We start from the raw sequence: 25,592 nt of genomic DNA, 5'->3' as shown, positions 1-25,592 counted from the left end.
GTTTTAAGCCATCTGCAGTATGGAGTTACAACTGAGGCCAACTGTACTAAAAGCTGTAGAGAAAAAGTGGCACCATGTTAACCCCGCATATATCTTATGGGTGTTTAAATCCTCTGTAATGCTTTAATTGCATTATTCACGTCATAATGAGATTAGGATAAGGACTGCTTAGAAATCTGCCTTTCTGGTCTGAATTTACTATTTTTTTTTTTTTCTTCTAAAAAATCTTTAAATAGCTGTCATTGAATAATAAGATGCATTTGTTGGTTGTTGCCCCCTCGGGGACAAAGAAACTGCACAACAAGGTGACCAATACAATATCCTGTTAGCAACCAGTTCTCATTTATACATCCATACAGAAAAAACATTCATTTTGTGTTGTGATTCTGGCCACATGACTTGAAGTCTGAATCCTTCATACATTCACTATTTTATGTTAGTGATAAATATTGATTAGAGATATGTAGTCAATCTTTAGGTTCTCATATATGTCATACAGGGAGGACAGGACACTATTTTGTTGTTCAAGGTGTGTATTGTGAGCTGTATTCAGACTGTTGTATTCCTAAAAGCAGGTTGCAGATCTGGATACAGGGAGGTTGGCCTTCACTGTTTTATCATTGTGCTGTAAAGGATTTATTTTTTTTTTTGGTGTTGAGTTATGTTATCAAAGCGTGACTTGACTATACTGGTGTGCAGCGCACTCTACAAACTGAATGGTACGTATCTCCAAGTACTGAACATAGCCGATTAAATCATTACCAGGTTGAATACGGTTCAGGTTGCTCTCTTGTCATCGTTTACATTTTTGCACCTCTTCTGACAGTGTTGTCACTTTACTTGCGAAGGAGGAGGTTAGCCTGGAAGGTCTGTACAATTATAAACATTTTAGTTGAACAGCTTCCCTGTTCCTGTTATTTTTTTTACAGCCACGACTTTCATAATGGAATTAATATCACATTTTTTGATGTGCTTCTGAATGTACCCATGAAACGGGAAATGCAGTCACCCTTCTGACAGATTTAACAGCAAGCACATTCACCAAGAAGCCACAACAAAAAGCTCACATCTGCTTATTCACTTTTTAAACATATAGCAATTTTACTAAGTAAATTGTTAACTACAAAAAGAAAGAAAATGAGAACTTGGACTAACGTGACAGAAGACCAAAGTCCTTTTTTTTTTTAAAAAACACAAATTTGGGACATGAATACAAAACAAGATTTTTGTTAGAAAAGACTTCAAATATATGTACTAGTCTCACTTCAAACACCGACGTCCAAAAAACACTACTGTGCGAGCACACGGCCTACTTGGGGACTGCTGGCCAAGCATCCGAGGCATTTCTGTCCTTCTGTTCAGTGTCAGTGTTCTGCGCACTTGAGCAGTCTTTGTTCAGTTCCAGCTCCTCTTTATTCATGCTCATCCCATTTGCTTATAAGTGCAGATGCTGTCACAACAAGTTAAGTGATGAGATGCCTTCTGTCCAAGTCAACACCACTCTATGAATTTTAATTGTTGTCAGTGAACCGAGATGGATCTCATTAAGATGAACAGCAACACATACTCAAAAAATATAAATATATATTCATCTAAACCCTGCCTTATTTTGGTCCTTTTCCATTTTTTTATTTCAATATTTGTATTTGAACGATAAAAAAAAACTCTTTTAGCTGTTCTCGCTCCACTCTGGCATGAGGCTAACACTATGTACTGAGTGGTACTGGTGTGGCGATAGTGTACGTGGTATGCCATGCGTATAGAGGTACTCGTTTCCCTGTAGGCCAGCTGTTGGTGACTGGATACCAGCCCCGGGGCTGCACTGGCGGCCCAGAGTCTGGTGGGTCATGGAACTCTGGTACATAGCCGCGTGGTGGCCGTCGCCCAGCTGTGGAGAGGCATGGCCCCCCACCCCGCCTAGTCTGGACACCAGAGACCCTGAGGTGAAGTGAGCAGAGAAGTGCTGGTAGGGCAGTCGCTCCATTGGCTGCATGGTGGTGACGGAACAGCCACCGTAGGGTGAGACGCTGGCCCAAGTGTTGCAGCTGATGTCCTCCAAACTGGGAACGGGCTCGGCGCCTTGCGAGGCACTGGCATACATGCAGGCCTGCCGCTGGCTGGATTCGCTGCGGTAGGGCCCACCGGCAAGGCTGAGGCTCTGGGCGTAGCCGACAGGGCGATAGTAATGGTCCTCCTCGCTGGACGAGCTCTCCAGATAGGCTTTCTTATAGCTGTGCTCACCTGAGTGACAGTCATCCTCCACTGCAGGTAGAGTTACAGAAGTGAACAGTGTTATTCAATTCAGATTCAATCTACCTGTGATGCAAAATATAAAATGTGGAGTTTGCATGGGTCTCTAACCAATGCAGTATTGATTGCTTTGTACAGCAACCACATTTGTTCTGTTAGATCACTTGTTATGCAGATGACACCATACCTTCCTTGAATGCGCTGGTTAGTGCCATACATTACACATTTGTTGTGTGATTTAATAATATTTGAAAATACATCCCCTTACAATCTAGTACTGCAACAGAACCATGCTGTTATCAGCAGTGGATATGATTAGTGACTTGTACCAGATGAAGACTATCAATCATCTTCTTGATGCATCAAAGTCTCTCATATTCAATGAAGTCACTTCAGAGTCTCCTACCTTTCCTCTTGATGCAGTGGTACTCTTGTCCGTGCTCATGTGGCAGGGGGTAGGAGCCCGACTGAGGCAGCATGTCCTGCGAGGTGCTCGTGACACCGTTCTCACACTGGGAGTACTGGGAGCTCAGGGTGCTCGGTGTGGCCATGCCCTGGACCTCCCCGCTGAACGGACTGTGGCTGGAGCCGACTCTCTGTCGCACTGTACTGCGAGGCACTACCGGATACTCCTTGGTGCTGTGTGATTACACGCACACATGAATGCAGTTGTTAGAAGTTATCCGCAGCCGACACTGTGAAATATTAAACATGTCTAAGACTGAACAAGAAATGGCCTCTCAACAGAGAATGGCTGTTTTAATAGTTTTATTCCGTACGGTTCAGTTCATCGTAGGCTCACGGAATCAATCTGCAATGTTCAGCGTCACAATTCACAGCGATTCCCTCCCACTTAGGACACACAGAGACACACTCCTCTGGGGAAAAACCCTTCTGTTGAAAATGCTAGCATGTATTTCTCTCCTATTAATCCACAGGATCCATCAATAGATCATTTCGCTACTTTGGGTTCTTTGATTTCAGGGTTAGATTCAGTTGAAAAAGTGACCTGGTTTTGCAATAAGCTCTCAACTTAAAAGTGTAACCAAGAGCAGACGTGCTTTGCTTACTGGACTCGGCAGGAATGGACTAAGGCATGTTAAGATTGATAGTGTGGTTTGGACTCTCACCAAGTTCTATACATTTGCAAGTCTTGATAGCTGAAAAGCGCTACACTAAAAACGTCCTATTATCTTGTGGCACGCACCTACTTACGGTAACTTAACGTGTGTCTGGTACAATCAAGTGTGCGATTTTTTTTTTAGAACCACTTGAAAGAACAGAAATCTATTGAGCGTTCAGGGGTTTTTGCTGCAAAGTTAATCATGACATTAATCTTAAATGCTTGATCATAAAGACTTTTATTCGTTGGCTAGGAGTAAAGGTTACGGGAAGGATGCAGGTTTTTAACACCTCGTGGAAAAGCCAAGCGGCTTTTCCATTTTTGTCTGATTTGGGATTTCTTCATTTGAATGCACACAGTGTCTGCACGGGCTGCTCAAGTGGGGGAAGGGGGGGTGGGAGTTTTCGAAACCAGATTTTCTCCTTTGAAAAAGTGTTTTCCATGCAGTATGGACTCCATCCCTCATCTGGACTGAATAATAGCGAGGGAGAGAGCGCAGTGTGGTCGTGCATTGCCTTGGCTGCCTGACCGAGCGATACCAACAGTTCAGCACAAATGCACATGTATGTACACGCACACATGCAACAGACGCACAAGCAGTTGGAACATCCGGGTAGAAAGAGCTTCATGGAAGAGAGATGTTACAGTCATGTTTCAGAGGTTCTGCCAGATCAGCCATAAAAGTCTTCAGCATGAAAACTGGCCGGCGATCAAGAGCTACACTTACATCACTGAAAATAACACTCACTGAAAATAACGCTCATTGCTGGCTTGCGTTTGTGTGATTGAAGGATTAAAGTGGGGCTTGTTAAGTGACTGCGTGACCAGGATGTCAGTAACCCCTGCCTAATTGAGGTAACATTTAATCTACTCATTTGACATCATTCAGTGTGTGTCAGTATTTCCATAGATCAGAGCCCGCAAGATCAATTAAATAAACGGCGCTGGAGCATAAAAATGTTCCAAAATCAACAGATGGTCATTTGAGATCTGCCGCTACCTTTGCATTCTGGACATACGGTGCAGCTCCATGTCGTCGCTTCCACGGAAACCTTTTGCAAATGGGTTGTTCTCGATCTTCAGCTGGGTTATCTGAAACAGCAAACACGCTTTGTATTAGTAAATTACGTTGTTTTGCTTGGCTTATGACATTTACAATTTTTATAGCAGCTATTAAATATATAAATGTACAAGAAGAGTCTTGTTTGACTAAATGCTTACATAGCAACTGTGTTAAAGACATGTTACTCAAGAGAGTGAAATGACAGATGATGTCTACAAACAGAACATGCTTTTACAAATCCTGTAAGATTAATAGTTCAATATAGATGCATCTCATATTTTCAGTGAGTCATTTATAATGTTATATAAAATTGCGTCAGGTTTAGCAGATAGTTGATAGCAATAATTTGACTTATGTTTTGGGGTAAAAATGTCTTCGTCAATACCAGACAAAACAAGTGCAGAATTTATTTTTGAGTTCCTCCCCATAACAGTAAATTAATCCCAAAGAAGTTCAACTCAATCCAGGGATATCCCTCCTGTGAGCAATGGTTTCTGGCAGGTAATTAGTTGGCAGCTCCCAGTGCTTCCAGCTTTTTTTTTTTCTGACAAGAGTGGAGGTTTGTCTGCACGCTGGCTGACACACTCAGCAAACCTTGTAAAATCTCCTGTGTGACACTTTGCTAGCTTCTTTTTAATAGGGGCCCCCTGGCAGATCATTCATATTTCATCATTTCTAAAAAATGAAAAGGAATAAAGAGTTGAGCATCTGCTGCACCCCTCCCCTGCAGGTGTCCCAGAAATCCAGCTAGGCCACTGCATACCAGTCCCGAGGTAGTGGGCCGAGTTCGGTTTACACGAAAAGAAAATATTTTGAACCGACTGGGCTCAGAAGATGGGAATAATCAGAGCAGAGAATATGGTTAAAAATAATTTGGGAGTAGACTTGAGACGATTGGGCGAAATTCATTCTCAACTTCAAAGGCTGCAGTTTTACTAGGCAGTGTGTCCAAACTATGCTCATTAAAATAACTGAGGCTACATAAACATAATTCCAGATGCTTTGGGCTATTTTAACCAAGAGATCGTACTTAAAATAAGATTTATTTAATATAACTTAAGCTTTCTGGCCTTCATTCGAAAATTCAAATTTCTTAAGAAAACATGGTTTGGAAAAATTGTTTTAATTACAGCTGCCAGGAAACCAGAGACTTTTTTATTTTCATTAGCTGAGAGTCCAACAGGTGAATTGGACACATGCCTGCAGCACATATTGCTCTGGCAGATGTTAAACTGTTTGATTAGACAGTTGTGGTAAAGCGCCTGCAAATCAGAAATGCTTGTTTTTCTGCAGGTCTGGAAAGCCCCAATAATTAGCCCCGGGGTTACGATCTCAGCCCCCCAATAACATGTTTGAAAATAATGAATGGTTTCTACAGAATATGTCGGTCATTTGTGCTTCCTGTTCCCAGAAGCGCGGAGACGTCTTATTGGCTGCAGGCACATTATGAGCTTTCGCCCCTTTCTCCCGTATTCCCCAAACTGAAAACATATAGGCATACGTGGTTAAATGATGTTAAACAGACGCTGTTTACATATAGCCTACTTGCATTTTTTTCCCTCCAGAAATTTGGGAGTAAACACTGAATCGCATGCCTTTTTCTTTCATCACATTATTAGGCTAAAAAGTTCCAAATTATTGATAAGTGGAAAAAATGAGAATTTCCCAAGTAGCTGCAAACAGCATGGTGAGCCATTTAATCTAATCAATAAAACTTAATTGATCAAATAACTGTAACAAATGATAATATATTAGGATATAGAATTTAAACCGCAGCATTTTCTCTTGTGCAGGTAAAGTGAATTTAATCTTCTTAAACGAGGCAGGGCCGCTCGGAACAGAAAGTTTGGGCATGTTGCGCGTATTTTACGCAAAGCATTTTTTTTTTTAAAATAAATAAAGTAGATAAAAAATAAATAAAGCAGACGAAAAGTCAAAGGCTATAAAAGTGAAGGAATAATCGAGTTCATGTTTCCCTCACTACACAAATGTAGTCGGAAAATAAAGCGCACGTTTTCATTTAAAGAATTAGGCCTGGGCTTGGTTGCGCAACAATTACTTATTTACAGCGACTTGTTAGCTTATTATTATTATAATTATAATTATTATGATGCTGTAATTTTATAGATGGTACCGGGGCGCTGGGAAAGTCATGCCAAAGCTTTATCCGGTTTATCTGCAGCTTGTCTCACTCTGCAAAGCGCCGTGAGCCTGCATCTTGGAAAAAGTCGCTTGAGGTCAGACGTCGTCTAGTCGGGGTATCAGAAGTTATCCCCTCGTCTGTCAGTGGCTCAATGTGATATCAGCGATTTCCAGCCGACTGCAGGCTTTAAACTCACAGAGAGCCGTGCCTTTCATTTTCTCTCCGTCAATCCAGTTATCAGGACTGACGGGGGAAAAAAAGGAAAAAAGAAAAGGGAAACTCATTTGATCCCATAACTGTGAAATTATACTTCATTCCTTCTTTTTCCTTTTTTTTTTTTTTTAATTGCTTAAAAGGTTAATTATATAGTTGCATAATATTTGCATTTGTTCTGGCAACATTTTGAGAGCGCAAAGGGCAGTGTTACTTCTGAAAAGTTTCCGTCCCTAGTTTGAGACTAAATTAAACCACCTCATAAAATACGCCTTTGATTTTAAGGTTGCTTATTTACTATGTCGCTACAACTGGCGTCGGACAAAAAATGCGAGTGCAGGCCCAGGTTTTACCTTGTGGTTCTGATAGGACGTGACCGCAATGAAGGCTGTCTCCGGGAACACGTGAGTGCAGAAGGCCGTGTTTTTAGAGCCGAAACCGTTATTCTCGTCCGCTTTCACAATGTGGATCCTCGGTTGGTACTTGTGCATCGAGTTTAAGATGATCTGGAAAAAAACAAACGAACAGAAATAAAGTTAAATCCGTGTCAGTATGTTGTAACAGAAAATCATTATTTCTTTAAAAAAACATGGCAGCGTTAGATGTGACGAGCCTAGGAGTAAAAATATTTTAAATGGCACTCGTACCTTCTTTCGGGGCAAGCTGAGGATTTAATGCAGAGACGATTTTAATTTCCCTCTAAATCCATTTCACCAGAACACACCACAACTGCAATTTCTGACGCTTTGCTTTATTTTGGAGGTGTGGGCAACTGTTGCGCATGTGCTGGCAAGTGCCACACACCGTTTTTTTTTTTTTTTTTTTTGTGGATCATAATATAAAACCTATAGCCTTCAAAAAGATAAAACAAATGTTATTGGCTTACTTTTTGCATGATATATTTGCATATATGTTAAGTTATTATTACCATTAATCTCAAAGACGACTAATGATGTTAGATCAACTGTACTTTTTTGGACAAACAAAAACTTTCATTGGACAATTTTTTATGTTATTGATTTTCTAAATATATTACAAATAAAATTGGGCCATGTGTATTCCTAATTACTCAAAGGCCTGAAGGTCTGATGTGTTCTTTTTGTACTTAAAAACTGTATTAAAAAAGTTATTTTGGAAAACAAGAAACAAATAAAATATGCAAAGTCTCAATGCAATATTTCATTACTGTATTACTGTATTATTTAAGTACAGTTCCAATGGTAGCACATGTCCTCCGTCTTTACATGATGGCTGTAGCTGAGACATGGTCCACACAACTGAACTTGAACCTTGAACTTCTCTGCTGAGGCCCTCTCATCCATGGATCTCAAATCTTAATTTGTTTTTTAATGGATTTGTTGAAGAAATCTAATAGATTTTATTTTTTTCTTGCCCTCTTCTTATTGCCTCCACCTTCGCGTCCCTAGGCATTCATCCTCTCTGTCATCTTAAACATTGTTTTTGTACCAGCCTGATGTGACTGTGAAGTCTTGCAGTAACTGACATAACCCAAGAGTTTTTTTTCCCCCCCTTTTCTCTCAGAGTTGAGTGAACCGCAAATGCCTAGAGACAATACAGTAGTTACCCGTTATTAATTCCCAGTTGAACTTGATCTCATTTTATGGTGCAGCATGTTTTTTTGTATTTTACAGCAGCTGGGCAAAGGTTGCATGTATGGTTTACTGGAAGTTACTGACATGGTGCAGAATATGTCAGATTTGTTCAGCTTTGGCGCTGTTCGTTAAATGACATCATTTTCATATTCAAGTGGATTATTTCTTAATAAGTTGTCTGTTAAGCAGCACTGCTATTCCGTCTGTCTGTTTATGACAATTTCATTGAACATGGTGCAGAAAAAGAAGTACGTAAAGGCGAACGTGTTCTCATGCATGCACTCATTACTGTCTTATTTGTTGGTTTGCAACGATTTACTCAAGACTTGGACGAACCACAACAAGTCCGTCAACGTAAACGTGCGTCATTCAGCACAGTGCAGGGTTTCAGAAGCTAAAAATGTCTGACATTATTAAGACATATTAGAAGTTGCGTGGACGTAGGCTGTCCAGAGTTTCACGCTGGAACGGTCCACTGACTGTGGGTTCCCAAAGTCCAGGGGGGTTGCGGTGGTAGGGGTGTAGCTGCAGACCACCCACAGCATATACGCCTCGTCTCCGTGGCCCAGTCGCTGCCCTGCCTGGTTCCCTGTATCTCTCCGCCCACCCCCACCCCATCCAGCCCCTGGATGATAGTATTTAATGATAGTGAGGGATCACTCTGGGTCTCACGCCGCTGCCCTTTGCTTTCAAGTCCCACCACATCAGAGAGTTTCGGGATTAGCAGGCTTTGTACACCGCCGTCTATTGCTCATCGCACACTGCCATTGAAATATAAACAGTGCGATCCTCACACTCCACCCTCCTGGCCAAAACATGTGTGGGAAGACTGGGAGACGAGTGCAGGAGTGAACTGAAAGGGGGGTGAATAACACTAAGAAATATTCTGGGAGACGAGGGGGGAGATCAAAGAAATAGCTTGGTATGAAACTTGAGATAATAACAAAGTATATTTAGGAATTCAAAATACAAGAAAAACACCAATTTAGGACCTGTAACCATGGGACCAAATCAGTACTGTTGTGCAATAGTTTGAGAAGTATTTACTACTGGACGTAACCCATATAAGTAAAAGTGGTGTAGTTAAAGTTTTCCCAAAATAAAAGCATAGAGGTATTACAAGGAAAATGAACTTGTATTACTGCACAATGCCCTGCCCCTGTGCTGTATTATTAGATCATTAGATGCAGCAACCTATGCACAACTCACCAGCGTTTTACTTGCAGATTGTCATGGTGAAGTTAATTTGAACAATGCATTTCATATTTCCTCAGCATTATTTTTAAAGTAAAATTGAACTAAAAGAGTAGAGTATAAAACAGCAATTACAATCTGTAAAAGGCTACTTGAGTAAAGTTGTTGAGTATTTGTACTTAGCTGATCTACAAAACTACTGTAGAATGTTAATACATCCATGTTTACAATGGCATGTAAATAAAACTCATCTCTTCATCATAAAACCATATTTAAAACACATTAACTAAACAATTATCTGCAGCTGAATGAAACAAAGTGCCCTGTGAAAGTGACGTCTACCTTGAGACACCCTACCCTACTACAGTTATGTGCCTGCATGTGCCCCATTACATATATAGTTAAGAGACTAGTTTTTATTGCCCATATGAACCACTATTTCTAACAGAAAATATCAATATCTATTCAATACGACAACAAAAATCTTGTAATTCACAACTGACAGTATCTTTTTTTGTGTGTTTCTCACAAAATAAATACCTTTGCAAGTTGCATTTTAGCCTGATTCACTGTGATTAACTTAAATTAAAAAACAAAAAAAACCACAAAATTAACTGTCTCCAAGCAAATAGGCTCCATGGGGCTTAAGTCCTCCATGTTTCCTGTTAAACTCCTTTACAGCAGCCCTGCGCCGCTGAGCTCGGCTCTGCTCGGCCCGCTGACGTGTATCTAATTTACCAGACGTTTCTGGAGGAAAAAAACCTCAGCTTCATGGCCCGTCCGTGAATTTGGTCCAATCTGCACCAGCAATATGTTTTGGTCTCATGTCACCCTGCTAGTAATTATAAATCATCCATAAGTTATTTCAACCAGCTGGACCAACAAGCTGATGGAGCGCATTTCTGGCTAGACACCAGTGTTTCATTTATGAATCCCATGGTGCTGTCTCCCAGCACGAAAGAGGGTGAGCCAGGAAGCGCTGCAACCAATCAAAAACGCACTTTAACCCAGAATTTACAACGCCGCTCGCATTCCGACTGAGCTCCAGTTTCACTTCACCAGCTGTGCCTTGGCAAGGCACCTATAGGTGCCATGTGGACAGATAGCGACTTATGCGTATAGCAGTACACATTTTCCTGAGTCCTGTAGGTGTGACAGGCTGAAACCAGTCTTGCTTTAGATTCACTGCCAATCTGGAACTGATGACGCAAGTGTTTTAAAAGAATAATTGTACTAATAATAATAAATGAAGGTATAATCATTAGAATGCAGTTAATAAAACACAGGTCTATATTTTAAGAGTTATTTTTCCGCCTTTCTGTGACATATTTAAAGAAAGGAGAATTAAATAAATTCCATTTTTCTCATCCATGAGTGGACCATATGCATTTTACACCTCTAATAATAAAACATTGACATATTTTAATAATCCTCCTTAAAAAAAGCTTTCGAAGCACCATTTGTATCCCTCATTTTTGCTTTTATTTTTTTCCTCCAACAATGCCCCATTGGTAACAAAACTAATCTTGTGACTGTTCTGTCAATAATGAGGCCTCGATGTGCCCATCAACTCAAGATTTTATGAAAACTTGCCGCCAACAGGCTTGTTTTCTTGATGAAGTAAATTATGTTGGTGTGTTCCGTTCAGGGTAAGACGGTAATCACAAAAGCCTGGGGCCAAATAGTGAGTAATAATGAGGAGTTAAGCAAGGAAATGGGTACCATATAGTCCCTCATTGGTGGTGGTGGAGGAGGAGGAGGAGGAGGAGGAGGAGGAGGAGGAGGAGGCAGGGGATTGCCTTTTTCCTTTTTAGCTAAAAAGTGCACAACTGCTCCCCTCTACTTATGCAAGATGACTTCCAGGAGGTCCACAACTACAATGCACATAGGGAGTGCTATTATGAACCCGGGCTGCAAAAAAGTGCAACCCTAAAAGAGAGCCTGGGACACTTCTATGAAATATTCTACTTTAAAATAATGAGTATCCTTTTCTGTTCGTGTACTGATCAGAACATTACTCTATTAAGTTGCATTCAGTGTGTCGAGTGTCAGAGACAGGGATTGACAGGACAGAGGACAGACAACCACACGGGGTGTGAAATGCATTCTAATGCAATACTTGCATATTTAAAAGATACGGATGTAAAATTAATTTTGTATTTGCAAATTCAAATTATATTGTCTTTTTGTATTTGCTGTGTAACTTTAAACCTGCACATGCTGCAAAGCCTCCTCCCCTGTGTCGTGTTCTTCCAAAACTTCCACCAGCTTATTTAATTTATTTTTTCATTTACTCATTTTGTAGCTGATTCCTGCCTCTTTAACTTCTGTTTTGTATTTTATTGAGTTTTCAGTTAAAAATGAATTGCTCAAACCAGTGAAATGTTTTTCAAATTAATAGGGACTCCTTTTTTCCTGCATTTGAAATTAAATAAATAATTACATTTCCCTGACAGAAAAGTAGTTTTTAATATATATTTTCATTGTTTTTTTCCCCACTGCAATTGATTAAACACTTAAAATTTGTGGTACTTTTTCTCTTTGCAACAATACAAGGATGATAACTTGTATTGTTCTGACCCAAAGTCTCTTAGCAATTCAGAGACAGGATATCCAAATAGTATCCCCCAAAAATGCAGAAATTGAGGAAAAAAATTTAAATATGAAATCGCAAAATATAAAAACAAGAAAGTAGCAAAAAATATAAATAATAATAATTTAACAATTCTTTCATTTTACAATAATTGTAGCACCTAATACCCTGACTATATTAAGTGAATATAACAGACCTTCATAAGGTCAGTGAGTCGGTAAGGCCTTCTGTGCCACTCACTGAAAGTTTGCTCACTTTTTAAAGTCAATTTAACAGATAACATCCAGATTTAAATGGTTAAATCGCATAATTTTTACAAGACAGTGGCAGGGGGCAGTTGTATTATTTATTTCTTTATTTTTAATTAAACTGTAAGTGGCAACAGTTTTATTTCTGAGACTATTTGGCCACACAGATTTTAAACTTTTTAAACTTAATAATAATAATAATGATAATTAAGATTATAGTAATATAATAATAACTCTCTTTTTATGAGCTTTAAAATGCAGGACAAGTTTGCAATTAAACGAAGAAACTCTTATTAGACAAAGATCATCTATTGATAACCAGCGTTTCGCCCTTCTTTAGTGCCACTGAGCAACTCATCAAGCCAAAAGACAATCCCCGGATTGGGCTCAGCGCAGCCCCAAGTTACTGCAGCATTCACGGAGATACAGTCATAGTATAGATGATAGGCCTAGGCACCTACGTGTCCGAACGGGTCCAGGTGGTTGTTGGTGAGCTTCAGCTTCTGGAAGGAGACGAGCTGCCGCATCCAGTGCGCCCCCGTGGCAGGAGAGTCCGGGTGAACGTAGAGCCTTCCGGGCATGGCGGGCTCTGCCTTGCCGGTCACAGACCTGACGCACAGACATAAGCATAAGTCACTAAGCAACCCCAATAGTACTGTAACTTATAAAATGAGAAGAATACTGCAAGTAAATTAAACTTCTTGAAGTAAAATGAGTGATATTAACATGAAAACAGAGCCAGAAACGCTTATATATATATATATATAGGGACACTGTTTAACTTCACTTGATTAAGCTGCACAGTTTTGCGCACTTAAACGTCTAGGCCATGGGCTTTCACCTCTTTTTCAAAACTTTGCAACTTCTTTTCGAACTGGTCAAACGTAGAACTGGTGGACATGTTAGATCTGGACGAATTAGTTCCAGGACATGCTCTGGGACAACGTGGGCAGGTCATTATCGGCAGTATAGACATACTCTTTAAGTATCCCCTCATTGAAAGGCGCTGACCCAAAGCAAGGCATTCCTGCCCAAGGTCGGAGATCGACATGGCACTAGACAAATAACAATGTTTACGTGAAAGACGGCCTTGTTGCAGTGCACATAGGCCGGCGGTCGCTTTAGGGAACACCATCAACGTTCATTCAACACCGAAAGGTCAGCTCAAGCAGAGACGTGTCTCCCTGTTGACTCTTGGCACCCATTAGAAAATGCACAGTTAATAATTCTCTTGGAAATAATATGTTCACTTCCGACTCTCGTCCATCAGTACAATGTAAAATTTCCTGGTAACTCCAAAGAGAGCCCACCCTCCCATCTCCTCCGTTTTCATCTGTGCGTAAAAATGAAGGAAAAACGCCCCAGAGTGAGTTTTATTTTTGTTTACGTACCATTTATTGTCAGCGAACTTGTATCGATGATCGTCCGCGGGAACAACATCCATCAGGAGAATATATTTAGTTTTGGGGTTTAATCCCGTGACCTTAACTTTGAAGCTGGGGAACATTCTCCTGTGAAGAACAAACGAGTGTATTTAGGTCAAACTGTGGGAAAAGCTGGCAACACGCGCACACAGGCAAAAAATAGATGAACGTGTGTTTTCATGGTGGTTTTCTGATCTCTGGAAGAAATCGCCAAAATGTACATGCAAATTTATCCCATTTTAAGACCTTTATCAGCAAACAAAATTGTGAGTTTTTATTTTCAAAGATTGCAACTTCTAAACGCAATTGCAAAGCTCGTGTGAGATGACTTTATACAGGCTGTATGCTTTTATTTGTTTTGGAGAGGAAAACTTACTTTCAGGGCAAGGCGTTGGGTCTGAGAGGAACCATTATAAAACGTTTTTCACTGCATGCCAGATTTTTTTTTCTCCAAGATCCGTTTAGTAAATCACTTGGATATTTGATAGCTGTCATAGTCCAGGCTGAAATTCATAGCCAGTGCAGCCTCACGAGTTGAGGGAATGGGGTTGAGGACGAGGAGGGATGCTGTGCAATGTCAGTTCTCGCCAAAATACGGGAGTGAAATGATTGACGGGAATATAATGGAGACTTTCTGCAACCATTTAAAAAAAAATAAAAAAAAGCGCAGTGAAATGCGTCCACGTTCAATTATTAATATTCATCATTTAAGAAAACACATGTGAGCCGCGGGGCATCTGACAGGACGAGATACCGGCGGTAATTGTGCATTTATGCGAGTTCACGCTCAATTCGACGTGAGCTTGTTTTGCCTGGATACGGTCTGAGTTGCAACCGTGGAGCTGACAGTGGTTCACGGACGCAAGAAGTCAGCAAGAAGTGTCTGCGTGTGATTTTACGCACGCAGGAAACGGCAGAACATATGCTCCAAAAATGTTTTCAGTCAAGTGAAAACATAAAGAGAGAGACTCGGCAATATTTCACACCGGAGAGCGGTTTTGTCCGTTTGCACTCTCTCGGGCTGATTTGGTCGATTGGATTGCATTCCCCAACGAGGCCACCCAGACTAAAATGTAGGCTGTGCGGTGGTGGTGTCGCAGAGCGTTAAAGCGTCCACCAGATGCTCTGAGTGTTTTCTCTGTGGTTCCTCGCAGTGTGTATTTCCAAATCCACGCGCAAGAGAAAAAAAACCCAATCCTGCCTAAAATTTACATTTAAATCCCAGATTTAAAAAAATATATAAATAAATAAATAAATCACATAAACTGCCACCAACGAGCAGACATTCAGTCAATACGTTTCTGCTTATCCAGCCATCATAACATTGCTCTTACCGTCCGGCTTTGGTTATGATCATCTCCGTTCCCACTTCGTGAAACTTCGACCATAGCTCCCTTTCGTGCAGGTAGACTTTTATTCCCTCCATCCCCTTCAAAATAAAACATTTTTTTACTGCTTATCACAGTTTAAATTGTTGTAGTAGCGGATGTGTTATGCGTTGACCAATATGGCTTTAAGGCCTTCTGAGTTCAGAGTGTTTTCAGCTGCCAAATATAAAACTGCAAACTCTAAACATTAATTAGAAGTTTCAAAAAAAAAAAAAAAAAAAAACATGCAATCACAGACTTTGGATCACAGAACTGATTGACAATTAAGCGAGTAGTGAGTAATCCAGAGTAGAGCGATTACGAATTAGCAATTGATTTGTGTGTAAGATGCCATTCTGTCAACTTTCTGCACACGCATTTAAACTATAAAAACTAAAGGACCACACCTAATGTGTGAAGATCAACATAACCTCCAACAGAATTGATCAATCACATAGTTGGAAGTCTCACAACAAATTGCAAAATTGCTTTGAGCAACTTTTAAGTGACTAAGAACTAAATTAAATGTCAGATCCAACATGTGTTATATCTTCACAAATATACACATTGTAAAGCGTTAATTTGGTGGAATTGCTCTGTTCAATTGCCAGCTATTTTCTTTATAGCTTAACATATTTAACGCTCAAAACATATATATATTTTTAAACCCCTGTGAGTGTGACCCCAAACTTCCAGCAGTGAGAGTGAGGCCTGCAGGCGGATACTGACCTGCTGAATGTACGTTGTCTGCGATGACGGGGATTTGCTCGAGGTCCCGTTCTGTTTCTCTGATTTATTATCGTTCTGTAATTCCCTTGAATCCGAGCCACCTGGAGAGTTTTGGAGGACAAACGTCTCCTCTTGGTCCGCCATGGCCGGAGCTCCGAAAACGACACACCGTCCCAGCTGAAAGAGCGAAGCAGAGAAGTCAGTGTGTGTGTGTGTGTGTGTGTGTGTGTGTCTGTGTGTGATGTGATGTGATGTGATGTGCTCGGAACTGATTTTAATAAGTTGAACAAAAACAGATACACAGAAACTTTATTGCCACAATATGTGACCACAGTTATCTTACTACAGAACAACAACTGAGGGACATCAATATTAAAAGGAAAGGATGACATCAAAATATAGGCTATAAACTTGATCTAAAGCGTGAGGTTTGTCTGAGTCTATTTTAATCAATAAATATTTGAATAAGAGGGAATTGCACAGTTTAGAACTGACAGTATTTGAACTATAATCACCACATATTGTGGCAGGCCCAGGACTCGTCGCTTTTGTGGAACTCTATTTCCTGTTCATGTTCCCAAAACTAAAGACTAAATGAGCTTTATTAGGACAAGATATGAAGTCCAGAACAAATGGAAACAAAATGATGACTCCTAAAAACAATCGTCTACGCTCCGACGGTCTGCAGAGAGAGGGAGAGAGAGAAAGCGGCGATTCCTGCAGCGTTTACTACGATGCTACGAGTTGCAACCACAATGAACACACGTAGTCGGATCAGAGCAAGATCAGCTTACCTAATAACAAAAACACGTCGTAGGCTAGAGCTGGACACGGCGATGGCACAACAGAGAAACGCCGCTTCGCCTTTAAAACGTCCAGTGCTCTGTCCCAAACCAGATAATCCAGGCGTTTTACTCGACGGAGCTGCGCCGAATCTCCATGAACCCTCTTATATCTGTCTCGCACAGTTAGTCCAGATTTCAAAGGAGCGGAGACGAGACGCGTGGAGATCCTCGCCGAGCTGTGTGACAGCTATAAAGCGTCACTCGGTGCCTTTATTGTGCATTTTGCAGCTGAGGTCCCTTTTGTGAGCCGATCCCGCCGATAGCTCCTAGCGGTAAGCTGCAGTCGAGTCCCAGTGGAGCAGGTCCGTCACCTCCTTCTTCCCTCCTCTCTCTTCCAGGCTCTGGTTTAACAATTCTACGTCTCCCTCTCTTTCGTGCGCGCTCCCTCTCCAACCCTCCAGTGCGCATCAATGACCAACCGTGCGAAGCGGAAACTGGGTCCGCGACGTAGAGGTGGTGGTGTGGGGCGATGGGGGAGGAGGACGGGGGGTGTTGCCTGCGCAGGCAATAGCATTGGTTTGTATCCCAAATAATAATTCCTTCCAGGTCTCCACCCCAGGTCTTCTTATTTATCCACTCTAAACCTCTCCATAATCCGAGTTTCTAATCCAATTGATGTTTGCAGTCTCATGCGCCTTTACGCGCGAACTTTTCTACTCCAAAGTAGCAGCTTTCAGACAACGCTGAATCAAGTTGGCCCTATATCACTATCAGTAGCCTATACATAGACCAAGAGCCTGTCTCTGCTTATGGCCGAAGGAATTATTGCAATTTCTACTGGTGTTTGGGCAATTAACGGTACCAGTTAGAGGACAGTTTATTGGAGCAATTTCTCTCAGAATGTTATGAATACTTCATTTACAATCCCGTTAATTCCCCAAACAGAGCAGCCTCCATGGCAGGCAAAAAGATACACGTTGGTCTAAATGGGATCTCTCTAAAGGGGGGAAACGTTAACAAAGGGACGTCTGCGTTTACTATCTTTTGGCCTGTGGCTTCACACAGGTTCAGTTAGACCCTTTCACTTGATTCAGGAACGCAACAAGTCGCCAGAATCATTTGAATTAAATCCAACGATGTAGTCCCCTGTTTACGTTAAACATCACCAAACACGTGCACTTATCTGACTTTATATTGGCGCTGCAAATAGAGACTGAACCACGTACTGCAAAAACAGCCACTTTCACTTTAAACCTATAGTAGCACTGATGGCGATGGCCCCAGCGTTTTATTCTGCCTTGTTTTACAACTTTAATTTAGTTGACAGAGTTTAACGCTGCCATAATCAAGGTAAAACACTGAAAACAACAGACTCAACATAAAAACAAAACATTTGATATCTCTGATAGGCGTGAGCAGTCTGACAACATAGAACTTGTCATTTTTTGCAGTGTGCGCGCTGAAATATCTCATTTGCATTTTCGTCTGTTATCTCATTACGCAGGCGCCCACAGAGTAACTTTTCTCACCAGTCAGCGTGACGCACAAAGATGGCATGGGCTGTTTGTTTGTCCATTAGGAAACTGTCAACATGTCCACTTCTTCAGTTAATACTCTGTATCTAAGGTTATTTCTTTGGACCCGTGCGCGGAGGAATTGTAAATCATCGGCCTAAATATGGCGTGGAAAACAAAACCTGAAAGTAGTATGTAATTTCTTTAGATTTGTTTTAAATTTGTTGAAGTAATTTTCGTGGACAATGCCACAATGAATTGTTGCTTGTGTTGAGATAAGTTGATGGTGTTGGTTCAACTCTGCATCTCGCCAAAAACAAATGTAATGCAAGAAAACGAGGTGAAAAGAAACTCCGAGAAGCTCACACATCTATTTTTCCGCACTGTGGAATTCTTTTATGAGTTGCAGCCTACAGGTAACATTCAGTCTTTTGCAGAGCGAGCGCGCAAACACACATCTGCAGACGTGGGGTTCAGCATGTCCCTCTGTTAGACTGTGTGCAGAACTAGGAGTGAGCTGTGGAGGACTCTCGTGGTGAGCTAATACGGTTGTCAGTGCAAATATGACACATTTGTCAAATTTGGTCCAAGAACGCGGCGAGCAGTTACAACATTATTGCTTAATAATACCCAAGACGACCACCACGGTGTGAAACGGAAAAACACACTTAAGAACTGCAAATGGGAAACAGTAGATTGATAATCAGCACACACCACGTGATTACACAGATTAGCAATTTAATGTCAGATAATTCGTTAGAGTTAAACACAGTTTAAATGACAGTCTAATTAAAATATTGGGCTTCCGATCTTACTGACCTCAGTATAATGAAGTCTGAGATATTTACTAAGGTAAGAAATCTGAGAAGACTCGTCCTGGAGGTCAAGAGTTGTCTAAATGAAGAAGTGTATAATCCAAAAGTTAACATCGACATGAGCATTTCATCCTTAAAATGCTTCCTGTTTTTTTTGTTTTGTTTTGTTTTTGTTTTTTTGTGATATGCCATTTTTGTCAATTAGCGTGAGAACTCGTTTTTAAAGAGATCATGCGTATTTACGCATGATCTATGGGTAGAAAAAATACCTGAACAAAAGTGTTAAATACAAAAAAAAAAGATTACTCATGCTTTAATTATTAAACTGTAAATAGACCTTTGAAACTCAGTCATTAAACAATCAGAGGTCTATAACAAAAGCAAAACGGCCCAACGACATGAAATAATGAAACGTTTTGACTTATTTAGAGTTAAAGGCAACCCTCTCAAACTGATAATGTGCATGCAGAGGCGCATCTTCGCTCGGGCTATACTATCTTGCATAATATATCTTGCAGCCATCAACTTCATATCCTAAACAGATCTGCACAACAAACGAAAAATGGTAACATTAAAGCGAAAATAGACGCAAACAAGAAGGAAGCGAGGCTCTCTCTCACGTTCTCGCTCCATCTCTCTCCTTTTCTCTTTCTCTCTCTCACTCACAAACACGCGCGCAAACAAAACAACCAACAACGAAAACAATGATAATGCTTTTATAGGCTATAAAAGAGCAATTAAAGGGCTGGCATTTATTTTTGATCCAGAAACAAAGATCACGCACGAGTGTTTTCGCATGTGAATAAACGGTAGTAACTTAGCCAGCTTATTAACAAGCACAAGAAGAACGAAATGACGGTTCATGTGCCATTCGTTAGTTTGTTAAAGAGTCTGGTCGAAATAAATCAGCCTTGCGTGCAGACGGGTTAAAGTTCACCTGAGGCTGCCGTTGTTATGCGTAAATACGCGTAAAAGTGTAAATACTTATACGCACAAAGCGATTCAGGGAAGATGTGGACTTATTGATGCATTTAAAAAGTTAAATGGAAAATTAAAGTGTAAACAAAAAACATTTTAAATTTAACTGCATTTTATAGATAATTTTTTTCAAAATAAAATCAATTAAAATGGACTATTTGCACAATACCAGTAGGCCATTTACATATTTTCAATTTGTAGAATTACGAAAACTAAGAATCATTTCACACATTTAACCACATTTGGTAGGTTTGGTAAAAGGCCTCAGGTTGGGATGAAATGGTGAGAGGTAATTTACAGAAGTTTTCCTTTCTCTCTTTTAAGTTAGGACATAGTCAACCCTTGTGGAGCAAACTAAACATTTGCTACAGCCAACGGTTTTCCACATGTCACAAAGTGAAAACACTCATAAAAACATGAATATAGGAACCTTTTACATATAGTATATATAGGAACATGGAGTACTGGGGATGAAATAACAGATTAATAATAAAAGACAGAGGGAAAACTGCACCTGCTGACCTTCTCTGAATTTTTAATCAAATCTTTTCCATGGCTGAATATAATGAAACCCCCAAAACAGCCTGTTAATATATACAGTAATATACATTAAACCTGTCCACACGTAGTCACTCACTAAATAAATAAATACATCTCAACATGTTGCGTGAGCACACTGGCTAATTGGTATTTACTCTGAAACATAAACTCTAAATATAGCCTAGAAGACATACAACGCTTCAAGCAGCCGACTTGGCATCTCACCACTGCTCTTCTTATAGATTGTAAATCTGCAGCGTTAGAATCGAACAGTGCCTGAAGCCCATTAATGTTATTTTTGCAAAACATTTTTAAACATTTCCATTGCCAGTGACCAAGCACAGTGTGTGGTACAGCCAAAAACTTCCTCTTACAAATCCCACTCATCCAGGAGCAAATGACAGGGTGCCAAAAAAATACAGTGATGTATTAGGTTGAAACTTTAAGTTAAAAAACAAAAACAAAACAAGGTGCATTAAAAACCCCATGCAGGACTTAAAGTAAAACCCCAGTTAAAGTTCAACATGCAAGACACACATATACAAGAGTTGGACACATGCTGCCTACCTCCTGGCTGGCCAGTACTACTGTGTGTGTTGCCACTTGTTTAGAGCTGTTTCAAGTCTGGTGGTGGAGGCAGGTGAAAGCTCTGGTGTCGCTAACCACCAGTCCAGCCAGGGCTCCTGGATCGGGGGAGAGCAGTGCGGCCAGATGCTCTGCACCAAACACCAGCTGTGAGATTTGTGGCTGAAACACCATCCACAGTTTGGCTTTCAGGAACAAGGGAGAAAAGGGAAAACAAAAGCTGCAGACTTTTAATTTTTTAGGGCAAAATGTTTTCCAGGTGAAGCAATAGTAGCCAAATAAGAACTATGATTCTATTGACACTTTAAGAAGCATGCTTGTATTTAAGTATCTTAAAGTAAGGAGACAAGTCTGTGTTTGCAGATTTAATGAGCCTGAGACAAACATGGAATGGATTTATTTAACCAATTTCTTAAGCACAAACAAAGGAATATCGTGACTCATCCTTGTGTGGATCAAGGTCTGTTGCTTATGAATCCTCAGCTGTTTGTATATTCAACAAACATTCCTCTGTCAAATGAGGAGACAAATCCTTCTCCACAGAGTGCACCTTTAAAGTCCCACCCCTTGATCCGAAATCTACAAAAACGCACAACTCTGAAATTAGGATCTTACGATTTTACAGGAACTGGCAGCATTACACGACTTAAGCTTAAGTACTAGAGGTGCAAACACTGTGACAAAAAGCTTAGTGAGAAAAAGCCAGAGACAATAGAAACCATGAGAAAGCTGCGGTTGTTATGGTGACTGGGGAGATTTATACTGACTGATGCCTCATTTGCTGGTGAGTTGGGTGCGCACTCCCACTCAGCCACCACCATCCTCCTCCGTCTTTCACTTTCTCTATATAAAGATGGAGAGTTGTAAACTCTCTCCTAATCCAGTATGGTTTCACCCTCCATGGCCACACATGGGCCTGTGGTCTGCCACCCGCCCCGAGTCTTTTTGGCTGTCTTGTTATTCCCTCCTCCTCACCCTCGACCTCGTGAATGAGTTTACCCTTGTTCCACTAGAAGAGGCAAAGATAAGGTATCGGGGGCCTCCATGGCAACGCAGGGTTAAGCGGTGTGTTGTGCGCACGCGGATACACAACACACACATGCATATTCACGTACAGAGCTTTACAACCTGAGCAGGGCTGTGGGCTCCAGGGTGGTGGTGGTGGTGGTGCTGGCGGTGAGCTTGGGCCTGACACATTTCTGCTAACAATCACATCACACACAGGGACCCACATTCCAACTTCCTGATCAACCCCCTCCACCTACAGTCGTCGTCGTCGTCCTCCTCCTCCCCCAACAGCGCTTGGGGGGACGGTGCAGTTGTGGGGCGGACTGTACTTGAAGAAACATACAGCTTTTTATAAAAATGTGCAGAAATACAAATTTTCTTTGATATTAAGTTTAGGAAAAATCTGTTTAGCTTAATATTTTTAATAAACAAGTGACCGACCCACACTAGAGCATAATTTAATAATAGAATTAAGTCATTAAAATTAAAGGAAACATCTGGATGTAGTTCATCTTGACATGTTGGTTGGGTCAGTTAAGTGACTCAGTTATGTGACTGTGAGTTATACTGCATGTCATGTACTCTGCTGCCCTCTAGTGATCATTAATGATGTAACGTGGCCCACTGTAGAAAAAGTAAAACAGGTACCAAAAAGAATTTGCAATTGCATGATTATATACTGTATCCAACTTTAGTGTCTATTGCGCACGTTTACTTTATTTTGGCTGCAGTAGTTCGGTGAGGCCAGGGTTGCGAATGTCCTGAAGAAATTGCAGTTTAAAAAATTAAAAACAACACAGTGGAAAATATATTTTAAAGCGGCAAATACTCACAAAACCATGTAACCACACCGGATTTATCGTTTGATTTTGTGCGCATGCATGCTTACTTACTTAATCCTCTTCGTTCCTGGTGGAACATAAGGCTGCGACTATCTGCTTCCATCTAGTCCTATCCTGTGCAGCATGCTGTGCTTCGCCCCACGATAGGTTTGCTGTTTTGAGTTCTGAGGTCACAGTTCTTCGCCAGGTGTTTTTTTCCGGCCTCCCTTGTTTCCTCTTCCCAGGTGGGGTCCATCTCAGGGCTACTCTGGGAATAAGGTCTTTGTCCATACGGAGGACATGTCCCAGCCATCTCCTGTCGATGTTTAATTTCTTGCACCACATTGCGACAGTTTGTCTTTTGGTATAGGTCTTCATTAAACATGCGTGCACATCGTGCATTTTAAAAACCTGAATAGAAAAAAGTATTTAATAATAGCATTTATATAATGATTGTAATTTGATTGTAAATTTGATATATATTATAGTACAGATTAGTACTTTAACTTTCTAAGAAAATTGAAACTTTGTTCTATGTGTTTGTTAATTGTTTTGTGTGCATAAGAACATTGCATTTGCATCATTTACGTAATCACATGAAATTACCTTAGTTTTTTTCCCTTTGGATGCCAGGATACTTGACTGTTGAGCTGGTAAACTGGGATTATAATAAATAAACACTCAGCAGACTAACAAAAAGCCTTGAGGCGTTATAGCCACAAAGTCGAATGAAGTGCTGTGTTAACAGTAAATATACCGTCAGATCGTTTGATGCAGATATAGCTGTAATTACACCCTCAAACCTGCTCGGTAACGTGGATTCTAGGATGGCATCTTGTTATATAATAGAGAGAAATACATGCTAAGCCTTCAAAGTACACAAGCACACGCAGACACATTGCTATTATCAACAGCACAGATGCAGGCGCCAAGCCACCTACTGAGCTGAGGTAATGAGCATGGGAATCATGCAGTGTGGTCTGCTCCAGCCAAGGCCACAGTCGCACACCGTGCAGGCCTGTGGGCCATCATGTCTCACTTCACTGAGGTCAAAGCACCTTCAACTCTGACATGTTCAAATGCACAAATTATGGCCCTGTCAAATCCAGAAATTATGAATTTGTTTTTTTCATTCGCCTCTTTTTGGCTCTTTGGTGTGTCCAAGAATGGAAGTGGACGCTGGGAAGTTATTTTCAAGCCCATAAAAGGGATGAAACACGCTGCAGGTACAAGTCAAGCCCAGATAAAGATAAAAGCTGGAACTGAGACGCACATCTGTCTTTACGCTTCCTTAATACACCTTGGAGGAGAACTTGGTGGAGAACTCTGCCAAATATTGACCCATATAACACAGCAATGATTTATATGAAATAGAAGATGTTTTAATATTCATTCATTCATTCATTCATTCATATTCTGTAATTACTTGACCTCTGGAGGGTCGCAGGGAGGGCTGTAGCCTATCCCAGCTGTCATTGGGCGAGAGGCGGGGTGCACCCTGGACAGGTCGGCAGTCTATCGCAGGGCTAACCCAAGCCCTAACCCTAACCCTACGGCCAATTTAGAATTAACCTTACAGTGGGAGGAAGCCAGAGTACCCAGAGAGAACCCACGCAGACACAGGGAGAACTCCACACAGAAAGGCCCCAATGAGTATTAAGGAGAAAACACCAGGAGATGGCAGCAATACAACCTCAGACACTTGAAGAACAGTGGCGTTCATTCAGAAAACCAGGCTGGAGAATTTATTATTATAGTAAAGATTCTGTTCAAAGGGTAGCGATAATGAGAAGTGGTTTGCCAACAGCCATTAAACAACAGAAGAAATGATTCACATACAGCCTCCCTAAGTAACCTGCTGCCTTGCTTAGATCCTGGCTCTTGGAATATTCCACTCCCTCCTCACTGAGTAAGCTGCACAAACTCATCTCCTCCCACTCACATGAACGTGTAATAGTGATGTTTGCAAGGCTTTAGTAGTAAAACACTTTGGAGAACATGATGCATTTCATTCAACCTGTTTGAGCGTCTCCGATGCACCCGTTCAGCTCCGTTTGCAGACACTTTTACTGGGCGGTGTCTCTGGGAATGCACGTGTGGGATGAACGAAGTGCGGGATAGGTTGAGAGGAGGGGAGGTGTGCTGCCTCTTTCAGAAAATGTTCAATGCATTTGCACTGAAACTTGTTTAGGATCAACTCCAATATTTGTTCAGGGAAAGATGCATAACTTTTGATGCTCATTTAAGAGTGTTTACTGTGGTGGAGCAGAGATGTGGTATAAATGCATTAGTTTGGAGAGTCTTCTCCAAGACGGAGGACCATCCAGAGACAACAAAAACTAACTAATAGTTTCCGTTATGTCATCTGTTGGAAGACTTCTGTATCTTCAAAACACCACAGGGAATCGAGCCTTCACCGCTTGACCAGTCATACTCACATCTGTTTTACACAAACAAAAACCGTTGCTTTTTTTTCCCCGCGTCGTTATTTATCACCGTGATGTAAAGGCAGAAGACGTGAGAGCGGTGAGACCGGACAGTGTTTCAGTGTGTATAATTGTTGGGTCGGTTATGTAAATGAATCTG

The 25,592-nt window shown here is 41.0% G+C and overlaps 1 protein-coding gene across 1 annotated transcript; it reads right to left on the bottom strand.

Annotated features, from left to right (window-relative positions):
* Window positions 1-1,234: 1,234 nt before the first annotated feature.
* tbx5a (T-box transcription factor 5a) lies at window positions 1,235-16,893 on the bottom strand. The gene is made up of 9 exons (XM_084571677.1): window positions 16,755-16,893; window positions 15,961-16,137; window positions 15,199-15,293; window positions 13,832-13,951; window positions 12,902-13,049; window positions 7,146-7,298; window positions 4,374-4,465; window positions 2,657-2,889; window positions 1,235-2,262 (listed from the first exon to the last, which is right to left on the bottom strand). Exons 2-9 carry the CDS (start codon window positions 16,102-16,104, stop codon window positions 1,670-1,672), a joined length of 1,578 nt encoding a protein of 525 aa, XP_084427803.1. The 5' UTR covers window positions 16,105-16,137; window positions 16,755-16,893; the 3' UTR covers window positions 1,235-1,669.
* Window positions 16,894-25,592: the final 8,699 nt, after the last annotated feature.

This window comes from Chelon labrosus (genome assembly GCF_963514085.1).
Source record: "Chelon labrosus genome assembly, chromosome: 22".
Taxonomy (NCBI): domain Eukaryota; kingdom Metazoa; phylum Chordata; class Actinopteri; order Mugiliformes; family Mugilidae; genus Chelon; species Chelon labrosus.
The sequence above is the reverse complement of the archived record's forward strand: the minus strand, read 5'-3'. Positions and strand labels throughout refer to the sequence as shown.